The sequence below is a fragment of the Patella vulgata genome, chromosome 4 (assembly GCF_932274485.2).
Source record: "Patella vulgata chromosome 4, xgPatVulg1.2, whole genome shotgun sequence".
NCBI classification, from domain to species: domain Eukaryota; kingdom Metazoa; phylum Mollusca; class Gastropoda; family Patellidae; genus Patella; species Patella vulgata.
The window spans coordinates 57,092,201-57,108,856 of record NC_065882.2 but is presented as its reverse complement, the minus strand read 5'-3'; the positions used below and the strand labels follow the sequence as shown (position 1 = coordinate 57,108,856).

At 33.7% G+C, this 16,656-nt stretch overlaps 1 protein-coding gene across 1 annotated transcript in view; it reads right to left on the bottom strand.

Moving 5' to 3' along the window:
• The window catches only part of LOC126818900 (solute carrier family 12 member 2), a 32,887-nt gene extending 22,283 nt beyond the window's left edge, over window positions 1-10,604 (bottom strand). The window contains exons 1-4 of the mRNA XM_050546545.2: window positions 9,872-10,604; window positions 3,374-3,517; window positions 1,977-2,148; window positions 1,094-1,233 (exon numbers count right to left, since the gene is read on the bottom strand). Coding sequence (XP_050402502.1) covers window positions 1,094-1,233; window positions 1,977-2,148; window positions 3,374-3,517; window positions 9,872-10,294 — 879 coding nt within the window. The 5' untranslated portion in view covers window positions 10,295-10,604. The remainder of the gene's footprint in view (window positions 1-1,093; window positions 1,234-1,976; window positions 2,149-3,373; window positions 3,518-9,871) is intronic.
• Window positions 10,605-16,656: the final 6,052 nt, after the last annotated feature.

Here is a 16,656-nt window from a genome sequence, read left to right as displayed (position 1 = left end):
TATTCTGTGTGAAGTTATGAGTGTTAGAAGTTTTGACAAAATATAAGGTAGATTATTTACTATCATAGCCATGATACTTGACAGTCTTTAAACTCTTAAATGGCTGCAGTGTTCTAATCTACTTAAAATTTCTCACATTTATCGGTTTTAGACCATCTCTTACTGCATTACAAAATGCAGAATTGTGACGTAAATCCTAATAACTAATGAATTAATGACAGACAACTTCACAGCTAGCAAACTAGCGCCCCCTAGAATATTGTCGTGCATAATAAAAGTAAACATATGCACAACAGTTTTGTGACACATGAATTATCAATACTACTACGTGAATTAGCAATGGAATACATAATTATTTTCTTAATTTTTCGGTTAGCAAGTTTACTAATCTCTAGCTTTTATTTCTACAATTCCAACAAAGCTGTAATACCACTGTAAAAAAAAAATTCTACAGCATTTTTCTCCCAACACGTTGAGGATTTATGTAATTTTTGTGCTGTTATTATGAAATATGATAGTTGCTTGGATTCAAAGAGCAGTACTTCATATTGGATTGCACTTTTTTCGAAGATCATAATAATCTCTTTGACAACTATGTGTACAACTCTACTATAACACCAATTATGAGATTATGTGGCTCTGTACAGGCTGTAGAATTTTATTGTTACATAGCAGAGGTCAATCGTACCCATGTTTGAAAATTGGGTTTTGAAAAAAAAACGTTATTTTTCCGACATACAAAATGACCTATGGGTCAGATCTAGTTTCAGTCACTTTCTGTAGCCCCCATGACCGGCATATACGTCTGACATGGAACAAATGGTCCAGACAGTTGATTACCATATGGGCTTATGTTAATAAATGTTTAAATAATAATTTATCATTTGAGGCCAAAAAAAAAAGATCAGCAATAGGCATATTTAGCTCTTACATAATGGATTTTTGTATAAATTCAATATACCATATCGTCATACAGTAAGTCATTGTTAAGTAATAATTTTGTCTACTATCTTTTTCACCAGAGTTATTCAGTTTTTAATTAAACAATATTTTACTGGGGCTAGCTATACAACAAATGTATCTATTTATTCACCTTTAATAAATCTCTAACAGTTTCAGCAAAACCAACAACATACATAGCTACAGCTACAGCATTAGCTACAGAAAATATCAGACCTATGGCACCACCAAACTCAGGTCCTAAACTTCGTGATATCATAAAATAGGCTCCACCTTAAAACAGATTATTACATAAAGTTAAAATAGATTGTTATATCAAGTTCAAATAATCTCCAATGATAGAATGTAATACTAAATATTATTATTTCAAACTTAAAATACATATCGTAGTAGGTATAACAACATATATAAATCTAACAGTAAAAAAAAATAAAATAAATATCATACTAAGTGAATACCATATAATTCTAAATGTAATTGTTTTTATTAAATAAGGTAAAAAGTGTAGCCACTGAAATATTTTCATAATTATGATACTCGATTTTAAAAAGTAATGAGTGATGAAGCACAAAAATAATTCATGCATTTCACATTTCAGTCTAATTATATCTCTTTTATTGTTAAACTAAATATTCTTTTAATTTTTGACCAATACAGGTTCTCTTTATGTCAGACTGACTTGACACACAGCTTAAATAAATTATGATCTTAACATTCATGTCTAGCGAAGATATGGAGTTAGTCATCCAGGAAGACAGACTTGAACGTTTAATGTGTACTAGTAAATTTATCATGTGTATTAAATTAGTTCCTTGTGGGACTGAAATAATGTACTGATCTACGATTCTCCAATAATCGAATATTCCCAGAGGAAGAGTACCTAAAGGATTGTAAAGCAGGCATTCATATGCCAGCTTTCTTATTAATGTTACAATAGGGACATTTATAACTATAAGCAGACGACAAGCTATGGGTTAGCATTTCCATATAAAGAGATTGATTGGATAACAACTCACCTCCCTTTATTGAACCATTTGTACATATAGCAGACATAGATAAAGCTGTTAAAGTTGTTACGACACCCGATAATAAAATAATTAATGAAGTACACACCATACCAGCTTGTCCTACACACCATGACAATCGTATAAATAACATAACACCCCATATATTTAATAAACATCTTATCTGGAAACAAGAAAACCAATTATCACATTGAACTATCTATGGTAAAAAACAAAACATACAAAGAAAAGCTTTTATAATTTAATAGTTTTGAAATATATTGGCAAAGTTTATCTTGTAAAAAGTCCCACAGGGTGATGAAATACACAAGTTTAATCACTCAGTTTAATCAGTCTAGGTCTGATGGATTTGGTTTAAAGTTAGTCAAACATGAAGGGTTTTCAATTAGATAAAAAAAAAACCCCAAGGGTCCACAACCCTGGTATTACATACTTTCATGGCCATTTTGTCAGGCAGTTTGGATCTATTTTCACGAATTTCAAACTCAACCATCGTTAGGGTGTAACAGTGACATACTCAAATGTTTTTTTTTTAAAATGGGATAAAGATTGTGACCTCTAGAGGATCCACAAGGTAAAAACGTGATTTTTCGTACAATCAGGGGCCATAATCCAGGATCGAAAGGAACAAAGATTTTTGGGATATAAAGTTTCATCAAAATCAGATAAGAATTGTGAGATGTAGAGTGTCCACAAACAAATTGTGGACCGAAGGACAGGGGCAATGACAATATACGTCCACATGAAAATGTGGGCATATAAAATAAAGGCCCAGTCAACAACATTAGCACCCTTGTACAACGAAATACTAGTTGTTTATATGTTGTAAGATGTATTGTAAATAGTATCAGGCATCCCAATTATGCTACTTGGTTATTTATAGTGGACATAAATTGAGTTCAATTAAAAACTACAACCATTATTTGTCTAGACTTTCATTAAATGACTGAGAACAGCTCTAGCCTAGGTATGAAATCATGAATGATTCTAGTTTAAAACAAAATTTTATCATGTGTCATAAAGTTGTCATGTGAATAGATTTTTATTTATTTTGTTTTAGTAGGAATAAAGATCTAACAATATAAATGATGTGAACTGAAGTCAGATGTTGGCACACAAGTTTATGTAATAAGGTATTCATAAAATGTGCTGCTCTGTTGATTTTAAAAGGAATCTCTTATTCTTAAATTTATTCTTTGTTAAATTAAATAGGACGAGTTTTGTAATAAAGTAAGCGAGTAATTTATCGAGATATCTGATATCTTCAGCTTTATCTTGGACCTTTAAATGTGAGCTGTATAAACAAAAGGCTGACACCAGACAAAAAAATGTGTTGAACTAGTTGAAGCATCAGTGAATCAATACAATTTACAATTATTTCATCATACCAGAACGCCCTTGATCCAACCAAACTTGGTTGAACCGGTTGTCTTTTCTGTTGTTACTACAGGCTGTCCATCACCTATTATCTTCTCCTCACTACCTATTAATGGCTCTTTATGTCTTCCTCTAGCATCACCACCAGCTTCATCCTAAAAATACAAAACATTTTGAATATTTTGAGTTACAACATACAATGTACACGTATTAAACCTTTTAGCTCGTTGGTAATCAAGTACTGTTTTAGAGTACACGTACATGTTAAAGGAGCTAAACCTCTTTGATTTTGCTTAAAATGAAAGTTATAAAAATAGATTTTGTAATTTTAAGCTGTACTCTATAATATGACAAAGGCTATGGAAAAATATTTATTATTGGCAGCAAACGTCAGTGATATTGTTCAATCATTATGAAGAACCTGTGGAAGATTCCAGAACCGTCTCCATTATCAGAATTCATGTGACTGTGTCTCTTAATAATACTATATGATTGCTGCTGACAAAAGTTATACTATTACAACAAGCAAATTATGAAAATATGAAAAAAATAACTTTTATATCATAAACTCAACAGATCTTGGCTATCATAATTATTCATTATATCATCTGCGTATTAGAACATCTAAAATTTTCACAGCCTAATCCATATTACAATGTACTTAATTGATTATTCAATATTTATTTAAGAAATCAAATTCAAAATATCAATGGCAGATAATGTTAGGCTTGGATTCCATCAGATAAAAAAGAAGCCCATGATAAAAGATCTAAGCAAAGACTTATAAGTGGTGCTGGCTTGTCTGAGATTCAACTTTCACAGAATTGTAGTTTAGCAAGGGAATACAAAATCCTTCAAATGACAATTTTACCTGGCAGTGACACTATGGCCAACTCTTATATCGAATAGAGAGAGACTTAAACATACAGCTTAATCCAAGCATTTACTTAGGCTTCAGTATTTATGGTATTTATGGTGAATGGACAAAGAGTAACAACAAATAGAAGTTGGAAATAACCATCGCCTCAATCAAGAAACGTGACACACAAGACTGTTTAAAATAGGTTTGGGAAAGTGCCTTGCAATTAAAAATGCTTTGTGAGGAATTTGAAACAGACTTATGATAGATAATTTAGCTGGAATATGTTTTTAGTACAAATATATATATCATCAAATCACACCTAGTTTGTATGTGGGAAGTCTTCTTTATTAGCCTAATAAAGTCTTGTAAATGCATTCATGGATTACCCTAGCTAAGCTCTTATTATGGAAGGAATTTGTTGATGACATTATCTATGTTACTTTTTACAAAACCAAATTTGACTGGATTGGACTAGTTCACATTGTTTAGTATTTTCATTTTTTTTTTTTAGCAATGACTTTTTTAAAACTTTGGCACACATCTGTGTAATATTTAGTAACAATATTAGGGAAAGTTTAAATGAGAATAGACAAGTATGTGGATATAAAGAACTCCATATTTACAGTATTTTGCCTTGACTTAGTTCTATTTAACTTGTATTACAGTACTATAAACTCTATTGTTGTGGTGAAAACTAACATCCGGTCATATTATTGTCAGATGTTAAGCTAAGTTAAAATCACAATAACACCAAGAAAGTGACAATATTGTACAAGTACATGTAGTAAGCTTATTTATTTGATGAATCTTATATCTAGTTAAATTATCATTATTACAGAATAAAATGCGTTAGTGATATATCAACGATTTCATTTGGAATAAGAATGTTATTGTATGAATAATCGATGGTCTACAATATTGATACCTGTCTCTAGTATTACAAATTCCTCCGAACACAGATCTGAAGTTTTAGACAAAATAAAAAATTTGATTTGGAAGATATGTTAACCGTTCAATAGAATCAAAATTTTGTATGAATGTTCGCACACAGACAAGTATTTCTAGCAATAGGCCTACCTACTAATGCCGATGGCCAAAGTTGATCTCACATAGACAGCCACACTGATCAGCACTGAATATTCGCTAGGTCGCTACAATCACTGATAAGGATGACATCGATGCGGCTTAATGAGCCAGAAATATTAACTTTTTTCCACCGACAATTGAAATTCTAAAACATTTTTTTTTTATGTATTAGAAAAATAAATAAAGATGTTTGACATATTTGTAGGTAAAATTTATTTCCTATTTGTTGTAAACGGGTATTAAAATGATATGAGTAAAAGACACTATTAAACTATGCATGCACCATTGAGCCAATGATTGACGCCACGTGATAAGATGTCACGTGTTGAAGGTAGCCACCTTTTACAGAGATATTAGAAGACTTTCGTAATCCTCTGTGAAACAGATTGAAAGACAGCATGCTAAATAAAGAGCAGTCAATATTATTCAAATAAAGAAACATTTTAAATTTTGTTGCATTAATTGTATAAATCACATGCATAGTTAGGCATTGTTTGACGGAGTGATAGAACAATTTTCTAAATGAAAAGCTGATGATACAGATAACTTATCTGATGGAATGTTTGCTTCTTAATGAGGGTCATTGACCCGTGGTATCTGGGATGGATAATATACATGTAGGCCAAGCAATTAAGAATGCATAATTTTCAAGATATAGGGCAAGCTTCTGTATATAAACCGTGATATAAGTGACATTAGCAATAGATCACTAGAAGTCATATTAAAAGAGGTTACACAGAGAAGAATATTTTGGTTTGTCATCACTAACCAAGTTTATAAAAATTGTATTAATATAAAACAGTGATAATATTACAAACAACCAAAGTTCAGGTTAAATACACCCATTTTTGTGTTTCATCACACCATAAAAATTGAACATGTCAAATCTAAAGTACCTTTATTTGCACCATTAAAGTAAAACTAGTTTTGGGATGAAGGTCAATGTGAGATCCAATTTATATATATATATTCAGTTATTCGTTAAATAATATGAAATCCGCCTGGGGGAAGAACTTGACACAACTTGTATTTTCAACTATAATTCCATTATAATAACGTTGAGAAAGAACTGATGAGACATTTGGTTGAAACCTTGTTCATAATAATGTTAGTAAAAACAAGTATGATTGTACTATGGACCAGGAACTGACCAAGATGTTGGATGGAATTTAAAACTAATTCACCAAATCGATGCAGAATTGTTCAAGAAGAAGAAGAAGCCAATTTTCATGTCGACTCGACTTGAATTGACGAAGCCTTAGGCTTTTTCAAGAGTGTCACCCCAAGAAGAACAAGATGAGTTGCGATTAGCGACCAATTCCTGGTCCAAAAATTATTCGGTTAATAAAATCCAATATCAGAAGACAAACTGACAAGTGATATTTAGTGAATATCATGCCTCGCTATGCAATGTGAATGAATGCAGACAGTCAAAGTATGTCTTTGCCCTTGAAAATAATGATAACAAAAAAGACATCATGATTCGGCATAGACTAAACAAAGGGTCTTTTGTTAAAATTATATAAAGCATAATCACTTTTTTGATGGTTTCTACTAAAGGTATTTTTATGAAAATAGACCATCTATGTTTAAAAAGAAAGTAATATTTCTTTCTGGAAAGATTATAAAGTTGTATTCAGCTGTTAAACAAAAATCAGCTTTTATAAATGGCGTGACTTTTACTGAGCTTTCACAGTAAGGCCATTCATTGATTATGGACCATAAGTGTTCCACACACACACACATATATAATGTTATTTTTTTATAAAGCTTCCAGCAGCCAAACAAAATTTAGCATCCTTCTTTTCTGCAACAACTGTGCAAATGAAGACGCTCATACCATACAGTGTGCTATGAGGGGAACAGTGGGAACTCCCCCAAGGTAATAGCGTTTCCGCATACTCAATGACCAATTTCAAGTTGCTTATCACAATGCTTATCCTAAGCAGACAATAATAATTATCGAAGTTAATCAAGATCATGATATAATGGATGTAAGTTTCATCACTCGCACTCTGGTACAATTAAACTCACCATGTCCATAAGCATCGACAAATCAAATTTCTTATACCTCAATTTGAAGAAGAGTTCTTTATTATGTTCCAAAAGGTGTAATGAACAGTCAGAGAGACAGCCGAGCAGATGAATAGTTCCTTTGTTTTCTCCAGAAGGCGTAAGACAGTAAAATTATGTACATGTACATTAAGAAGCGTGACTTGATCATAACTGCACCTGCTAGCATCCAGTTCCAGTTAGTCTTGTAGATAACAAGACCCATCTTTCATCTCATGAATGCCATTCGTACTTAATCTTTCCAATTTTTGAAAATACCAACCATATTTGGTTTTCAACTTGAAGGGCATAATAAATCAATCATTTACAATGAAAGGTCAACATGACCATGTTGCCTGCAATGGGATTGTCAGCATTACACGCTGGCCGCAGCGGTTATCAATCTAAAACTAATGCCATCCAATTATGTGCAAAACTGGTATGCAAATGAGATTATAAATTTATCACTTATAAGGCAAGTCTATTGAATTGAAAAAACTGATAACAATTTTACATGTATTTCATATTTATTTATATATCTGCATACAACTTTGTTAAAGACAGCTACAGTAGCCTAATGAAAATGGAGTAAATTTTGTGATTAAAATAACAAAACCCCTAATAAATTACAATCTCGCATAGGCCTACATGAAGAGAAATTGACTTAAAATGTTATTTTTCATTCCTGAACATTAACATTTACATAGTACATCTGGCAAATTTCTAAATGTAAATGTATTAATCTGCTCCCAAGCTATACTTATTAACAAGCCAACAGTGAGGCTGATGTCCCCCGTCGAAATCCACAAATAAATAGATGACACATATTAATTAATCGCACATCTATTTTTTTCAAAAGTATCAAGCAATCAAACTGATTATAAACTATACACTAAGTTTCATCACTCTCTATCAGATAGAATCAAAGTTATCTTGTCCCAAAGCATCGACCAAGGAAATTGCTTATCTCTGCTTAGCTTTAGCTCGATATGTTAATCATTGAACTAAGTCAAGACGAACATCTACATCAAGTTTAAACATTCTACCTCAATTAGAAGAAGAGTTGTTATGTTCCAAAGTCTTGACCAATCAAAATGCTTATTGCTCCTTAGCCTAATCAGAAAATTCTCATCATCGAACTTAGTCAAGGTATTGATGTAATGAAACTATACACCAAGTTTCATCACTCTCACGTAATTAGAACTAAAGTTATCGTGTCCCAAAGCATCAATCAATCAAATTGCTTATCTCTGCTTACCCTAAGCCGCAAAATGCTCATCTTCGAAATCCATCAAGGCACTGACCTAATAAACACCTACACCAAGTTTGAACATTCTAGGTCAATTAGAAGGAGAGTTATTGTGTCCCAAAAAGTGTGACGGACAGGCGGACAGACAGACGGACAAACCCATTTTAATAGTCCCCTGCTTTCTTCGAAAGGCGGGGGACAATCATCATTATCAACATTTTTATAGAACACCGTGTCAGACAAACAGTGAAGCTTGATACAACACATACATGATCAACCAAACTGACTGCATACATGATGAACCGAACAATGAATATTTGAACAAATTGTTCTGAGTGGATAGGCCTACCATTTTCTTTCTTTTGTCACCTAGTATATTTCTTTATTTTCAGGATTTAAATTAGTTACTGATTTGACATAATTGTTTTATTGTTTCTGTTATGTTCAAACCAGAGGAAATCGATAAATACTGGCCTTCAATATATGCTAGAAGACAAATAATCTTATTTGCATATCGCATACTGTAGTGTATCATTGACTAAAGATTGATAAATTAGGGTAGCTGACGTTACACTGTATATCAAAATAAAACACAATTTAGTCAACTTTTGAACGTAACTAATATAAACCATTTATTTATTTTGTGATAATTTTCCTGCAAACAATTAATAGATAACATCTGGTTGCTTGTAAAATAAAAAGAAACTGGGCATTAGAGTAAATAATAAAGTGGATCAGAGAGGTGACCTTTTGTTCTGCACATGAAAGAATTCAAGACCATATCAAAGAAATGTTGTCAATTGGGAATCCAGTAAAAGCTCACTATAAAACACATGTTCATAGATCTAAATATATATATTAGTAAATATAATTAGTACATCAGAAATTCTTTGATAAAGTTGAATTTCTTGCAAACAAAAAAGTCAAAAGTGGGGAAAATGGTATCAAATATGATATCTAAATGGTTGTTTCCAGTAATTCTTAATGACAGTTAACAATTAATGCTATAGATACTAGATAGCCCTTATCTGACTGGATTTTCCCAAAAGTTTGGTTGTGTGTGGAACTACAGTCTACCTTGTTTATATTATTATAGTCAAATCATAGCAAATTAGAAATTACTTTTCAACAACCTGTGAAGATTTCTCAAGCCTTGATTTTTCTTTATATCCAAATCAATCTTAGTATCTATTTACACAAAATAATAAAATTTAATTGAGACTGTGTGGGAGCACACCTTTAATCATGGCGACTACTTACCATTTCTATTGCCATTTCTTCATGTAATTCTGCCAATGTCGGTCTACTTTTCAAAACTCCTGTGGCTGACAAAATATTCCTATAATGATCCATACATGGCAAGGCTTCATGTGTGTTCATTGCAAACGTTTTCATGTTGCCTGTATCATATGAATGTGTCAAGGAATCGGTTCCAAGGGAAAACGTAACACTTGGAGATTCCGGGCTTCTGTTGCCATGATTGACTTGGTCGGTTTTACTCCAGTCCCCATCCTCATTTTCATTGTCGTCCTTCTTTTCAACAAATTCAACTCGAGCTACTTTGAATCTAGAACTACTCTTCTTCATTTCGTCACCGCCAGGATCTAACATATCGTCTTTGTCGGGAGTCAGCCGGCCGTCTGCTGTTTTCACTGTAATTGTTGACGAATCCATGTGCGCCATTTTTTTCAATTTCCGGAAACAAGGTCAAAAGCCTCACTCTGATTGGGGAAAATTTTGGGAGACTGTCATGATTGACACAATTCCGAAATTAAAAATAGATCTAGGTGCAGTCTGACGTGTCGCTTTTCATTCAAAAAAAGTCTTAATATTCGTTCACATTGAACGGATAGGCGAACTTAATCTATAAACGCAGTCCCATAAATTATCACTAACGTTCTTTGGCTTCGTTGAGTGTACACATAGTAAACACGTGCTCGTTTATTGTTTACGTTTTGTGATCACGTGATCAAGCGCGTGTCACTAGGTGAAGACTACCAAAAACAGTAGTCCGGTTTGTCTTTATTTTTTGTTTTACCAATTAAAATTAATAGGGCTAAAAAAGACGGACATGTGGGAAAATGTTGCATTGAATAAATCCGAGGAACTTTCTGAAATAATAAGCATCGTAGACTGTTCATTAAGCTATTGAGCCCAAAATAGTCCGTTTAAAAATTTGTAGCTATATTATAAATTAAAATAAGAAATAACTTTAACGGACAAAACCACTTCAAGGAATTTCGGCGCTCATTTTGCATTAGGAACAAGATCCCCGATGGGGGGGGGGGGACTTCCCGAGCCAATTTGGGATGTATGGAACATTTAAGGCTAGAGTCAAACTGGGGCATATCAGATCCACGGTATAAATTCAAAACTGGTTGAGGGGGGTTGGGATGGCCTAGTGGTCTAGAGTGTCACGCTTCGACCTCTAGCTGGCCGGTCACCTCTGGCTTGCGGTTGTGGTTTCGATCCCTGGTGTGAGCGTATGTGGCTTGGAGATAGGGGCGCCTTCTCAACCTCGTGGGTTTACTCCGGGTACTCCGGTTTCCTCCCACAGAAAAGACCCCTGCGCGTGCGCTAAGATAATGAAAATAAAAAAAAAAAGACAACTTGTCTGCGATATCACCTTCGGTGGAAGCGGACGTTAAACACTAACAACAACAACAGCAAAAATGATTATGAATCTGTCAAACTAATCTTTGAACACCCCATTGAAAGGTACGCAAAATTTCCAGTGGGCACAAAATCTCCAAAGCCATGAAGAAAAGCGCGTCATAGCGTCCCGTTCAACCAACCCCTGATTTGACACGCGTTCGGATCACGGTAGGGTGTCCTTAGCACTTATTTTTTTGGGCAGTGCTATTTGCCACATGTGGTAAGCAAGAATTTCAATATAGCCTTACGACTACAGACCGCAATTGTTACCCGATTTTAATGAAACTTACAGATTATGATAACATTGATAACATCTCTGAGTGACAAAACTTTCGGCCACTTCCGGTTAGCGGTTTCCGAGATATCAGGTTACCACACATTTCATGTGGCACGGCTAAAGACCACAACCCATTTCAATGAAACTTGCGGATTACAATTACTTTAATAATATCTCAGAGTGGCCAAAATTTCGGCAACTTCCGGTTAATAAAATTAGCGGTGTCCGAGATATCAGGTTACCACACATTTCATGTGGCACGGCTACAGACCACAATTATCAACCGATTCCCATGAAACTTACGGAATATGATAATTGTAGTCTGTAGCCGTGCCACATGAAATGTGTGGTAACCTGATATCTCGAAAACCGCTAACCGGAAGTGGACGAAATTTTGGCTACTCTGAGATATTATTATTCTTGTCAAATTCTGTAAGTTTCATGGAAATCGGTTGATATGGTAACCTGATATCTCGGAAACCGCTAACCGGAAGTGGACGTAATTTTGCCTACTCTGAGATATTATTAAAGTAATTATAATCTGCAAGTTTCATGGAAATCGGGTGATAATTGTGGTCTGTAGCCGTGCCACATGAAATGTGTGGTAACCTGATATCTCGGAAACCGCTAACCGGAAGTGGCCGAAATTTTGGCTACTCTTAGATATTATGAATGTTGTCATATTCTGTAAGTTTCATGGAAATCGGTTGATAATTGTGGTCTGTAGCCGTGCCACATGAAATGTGTGGTAACCTGATATCTCGGAAACCGCTAACCGGAAGTGGCCGAAATTTCGCCTACTCTGAGATATTATGAAAGTAATTATAATCTGCAAGTTTCATTGAAATCGGTTGATAATTGTGGTCTGTAGCCGTGCCACATGAAATGTGTGGTAACCTGATATCTCGGAAACCACTAACCGGAAGTGGCCGAAACTTTGCCTACTCTGAGACATTATTAAAGGTATCATATTCTGTAAGTTTCATGGCAATCGGTTGATAATTGTGGTCTGTAGCCGTGCCACATGAAATGTGTGGTAACCTGATATCTCGGAAACCGGTAACCGGAAGTGGCCGAAATTTTGGCTACTCTGAGATATTATTAAAGTAATTATAATCTGCAAGTTTCATTGAAATCGGTTGATAATTGTGGTCTGTAGCCGTGCCACATGAAATGTGTGGTAACCTGATATCTCCGAAACCGCTAACCGGAAGTGGTCGAAATTTTCACGCTGAGATATTATTAATGTTATCGTTATCTGTAAGTTTCATTGAAATCGGTTGATAATTGCGGTACGGAGACTTGCCACATGTGGCAAATAGTCTCCGGATTGTCTTACCACATATGTGACAAATAGCCCCAGCCATTTTTTTGACATCATTGTAATAACATCTTTGAGACAACGGCTTAAAAGTACATGTAGTCACGTTTCTACTGGCCCTATATCTTGCTGGGAGAGTTAAGTTTTAATATATACTGCACTGGGAAATTATAATTAATTGTTTCAAAAATAATGAAAACTAAAATAAACACTAGGGGCCTATGAAAATTTCCCGTTAATTCAGGGATGATAACCTTGAGTTAAATAGTTAACATCAAAGAGCACCTGATTATTACAACCAGGTTACATTATTATATGCTTTGTAAGGATAATTAAATGACATTTGCACAATAGACATTAATGAAAAAATAAACCCAGAATACTACATGAATAAATCAACGTTTTAGGATCAATACCGTTTTATACGGGGGACATCGATTTTTCGTCGCATCCGAACGAAACATCCTCCGTCCTGTATCACTGACAATCATGGTTAACCGGAAAATACCGTGAAATTTTTTCTCAACCAAGGATCTTCCCTAAAAGAGAAACGGTATAGACCACATCTTGGTCCCATCCTCCTTCCTGTATAGGCTTACCGTAGCGAACTGTAGCGGATCGAGGGAGGGGCAAATTCACGGTTGATATCAAGGGTTAAAAAAATAATTTTTTCTCGATTTATACTGGTTCAGTACAAAAAAGCAGAATGAGAAAAGTATTCACGATTATATATCTGAAGCAAGGTGCAATTTGTAAAATGATTGTTTTCGTGATCATTTTTAGCTGTTTTATTTATTAATGAACCTAAGGTCATACATTACACAGATTATCAAAGATTTTACAGGCGACATTAATACAATTATTTTCCTTTGTTTTCATCAGTGATAGCCTATTAGCATAAAGGCCTGACATACTCCTTTATGACATTGGATGGAAAAATAAAATATTATTCTTGTCAATTATTTTACAGCTTTGGACATATTATGTACATTTTTACAACTTTGTCTTGATATAAAAATATGTAGTTCACTGACCTCTTTCACCGCTAATATACCGCTACATGCCATAAAAATACCCATTGACCCATATTAATTATTCGTTGCTCTCGGTTAATATATATACCTAGATTATTTTGTATTACTGGAAAATTAAAATAACCATGGATGGTCACTTGTCACTAGTGCTGACCGTAATAGAATTTACTATTTCACTAAAATAATGATTTTAAAAGTAGACAAAAGGAAGTTTTTATAACTCTAAATCAAGCTCGACTGTATGTAAAATATAGAAGGTTTTTATTTTAATTAAAATTAGAAGCGTTATGATTCATGAGAGAATACTTCATTATTTGAATTAATTAAAAACATATAGTCTTCTGTGAATGATTCGTTTTCTATGTAGGAAGCCTTTAGATTATTGGTATATAGGATGTGTATAATATAATAAACTGGATTGTTATCCATAATTTTGTGTCATTTCAGTATAAGAAGATGTGTATTATATAAAACTGCGTTGTTTAGAACATGTATAATCGGTTGTATATTAGAAAGCATGCATTAATATAATCAGTTGGGTTTTTAAAGAAAGGAATGGAAGTTGACATTAAGCCCGACAAAAGTCAAGTCAATGATATCATTCCGATTAACCCACCCACACACCCGATGGTGGTGGTTTTGTTTGCGTATTTGCGTGTATCATTCACACATAATTATTAGACAATGCAGTATGAACTGCCAAACAAAAACACATAATAGTTTCCTATTATGCCATGTCTTATCGCATCAGTTCCTGAATTTCTTCATTCTTATATATTGACCCGAGGTTACACGTTTCTAGCTCGCAATTAAAAAATAATGTTTTTCGTATTTCTGAAAATGCACGTTTAACTCAATAAGTGGGGTTAAAAATATAATGATTGTTTTAAAAACTGAAGCTTACTTTATAAAGACTTTATTTTAATTCGCCTATTGTTATGTAGTCTAATTTCGTTGGCATGATTATTGAACCACACAAAAATAACCTCGCCCGGTCATCTGAAACGGCAAACGTGAAACTTTGTTTACTTGCAAATGCGTACTTTTGGTGACACGATTTTTTCTCGATATTATGTGTTTACGAGAAAAACATGAGTGAGGGTAACAAATTCAGAATTATACCTATTATGCGATTACTGATTTTAATCGGGCATGTTATGATAGTTTGGGTCACTTTGCATTGGGATTGGGTGACGTTTTAATTCGTGTCTTTATTGAAGAACTTATTCTGTATTCGTTACCGCTTGGAAATATCGTGTTTCCCATTAGGAAATAGTAAATACCACACTTGTCGTGTTCGGGTGCAAAAGTGGGAAAATCAAAATGGCTGTCATTATCCATTCAAGGATTATTAAAACCCCAAATCACCATTTGTGAAATTTAAATCGCTGAAAGGAATATCAGTCCAAAGACGTTTCAGTTCGGTTCAGTATTTACAAAGATATGATGAATTGACAATTTATCATCGTTCGGCTTCTAATGCAAACGATATAAACAAGCCAGTGTAACCCTTAAATATTGGTAAATCTTTTGATGGACCTCTTTTAAATCCAATTAAATTCAAGCTAGAAAATATCTACATATTCCGTTGATGGTCTATTTTGGTTTAGTTTTCTTAATTAAATGTTAAATAATCTATCTAAGAACAATTTATCGTACAGCACACCCACAACAAACAGATAACTATAAAAAAATAAAAAAATACAAAAATAGTAATTTATCGTTCAAAACGTTCAACTTTGTAACTTTGGCTGCCATCTTGTTAGGACTACATGTATGTCGTGAACTCGATATAATTTTAGCTACCCCAGTTCTCCAGTAGAAATCACGACTTCCGAGCCAGTTTTTGTAGTTACGAACGCTATATACCAATTCGTTAGTCGTATTTTCAATAAAACTGAGGAGCATAATATACACTTTAAAATTAGATTTCGGTACAGTATTTCCTCTTTAGCACATATGACTTGCTAAACATACACCTACATGTATTATATACCCACAATACAGTTATGTTATCTGTTCTAAAAACATTCATTCAATGCACTAAGAGACAGCTCACTCATGCTAAATTCGGTATACGCAAAAGTATGTATGTCCTGTCACTGTGAGATCTTTCGAAATAAGAAAGGTATATTTTATTTTTCAAACAAAGCCTGGCAATACTGGTTATTACGTGTTATTATAATCAGCTATATGTATTAATGAATGTGTAATCGTATGTGTATTAAATGGGAATTATGGGAGATTAGATAAAGAGCTGACAGTTCTCACTATAATAGTTAAAAAAATAGATAACGTAAATAGAATATGCTGAAAATTTCAGTTAAATTGCTCCACTCGGAACCGAGATATTAGCTTTTGAAATTTAAGCTAGCCTCGATCATCATTACTAAAGTCGGTATAATGATAAAAAAAAAAACAACGTCTCGATTATCCAATTATACGTTTAATCATCCTTCACAAAATGTATTCCAATCCGCTAAATATCGCTGGCTAGCGATGGCACCCAGAGTTGATTATGGTCTGGATAAGTTAATTAATTATTTAGATAACATTTCAGACCTATAAAGAAAGACCTACAATAGGCAGAGTTATCTCTTGCATAATGCCTTTTTAAGACAAAACTTTCATGTTCAGGTCATTACACTTTTATTGTCTAATCAGTGTCAAACACATATCGTGGCTCAAATACCCAGATCTGCTATAAACTGAATGGAGCATCTTCAATGCCAATTTGACGACGCCTTTTCCGCTAAGT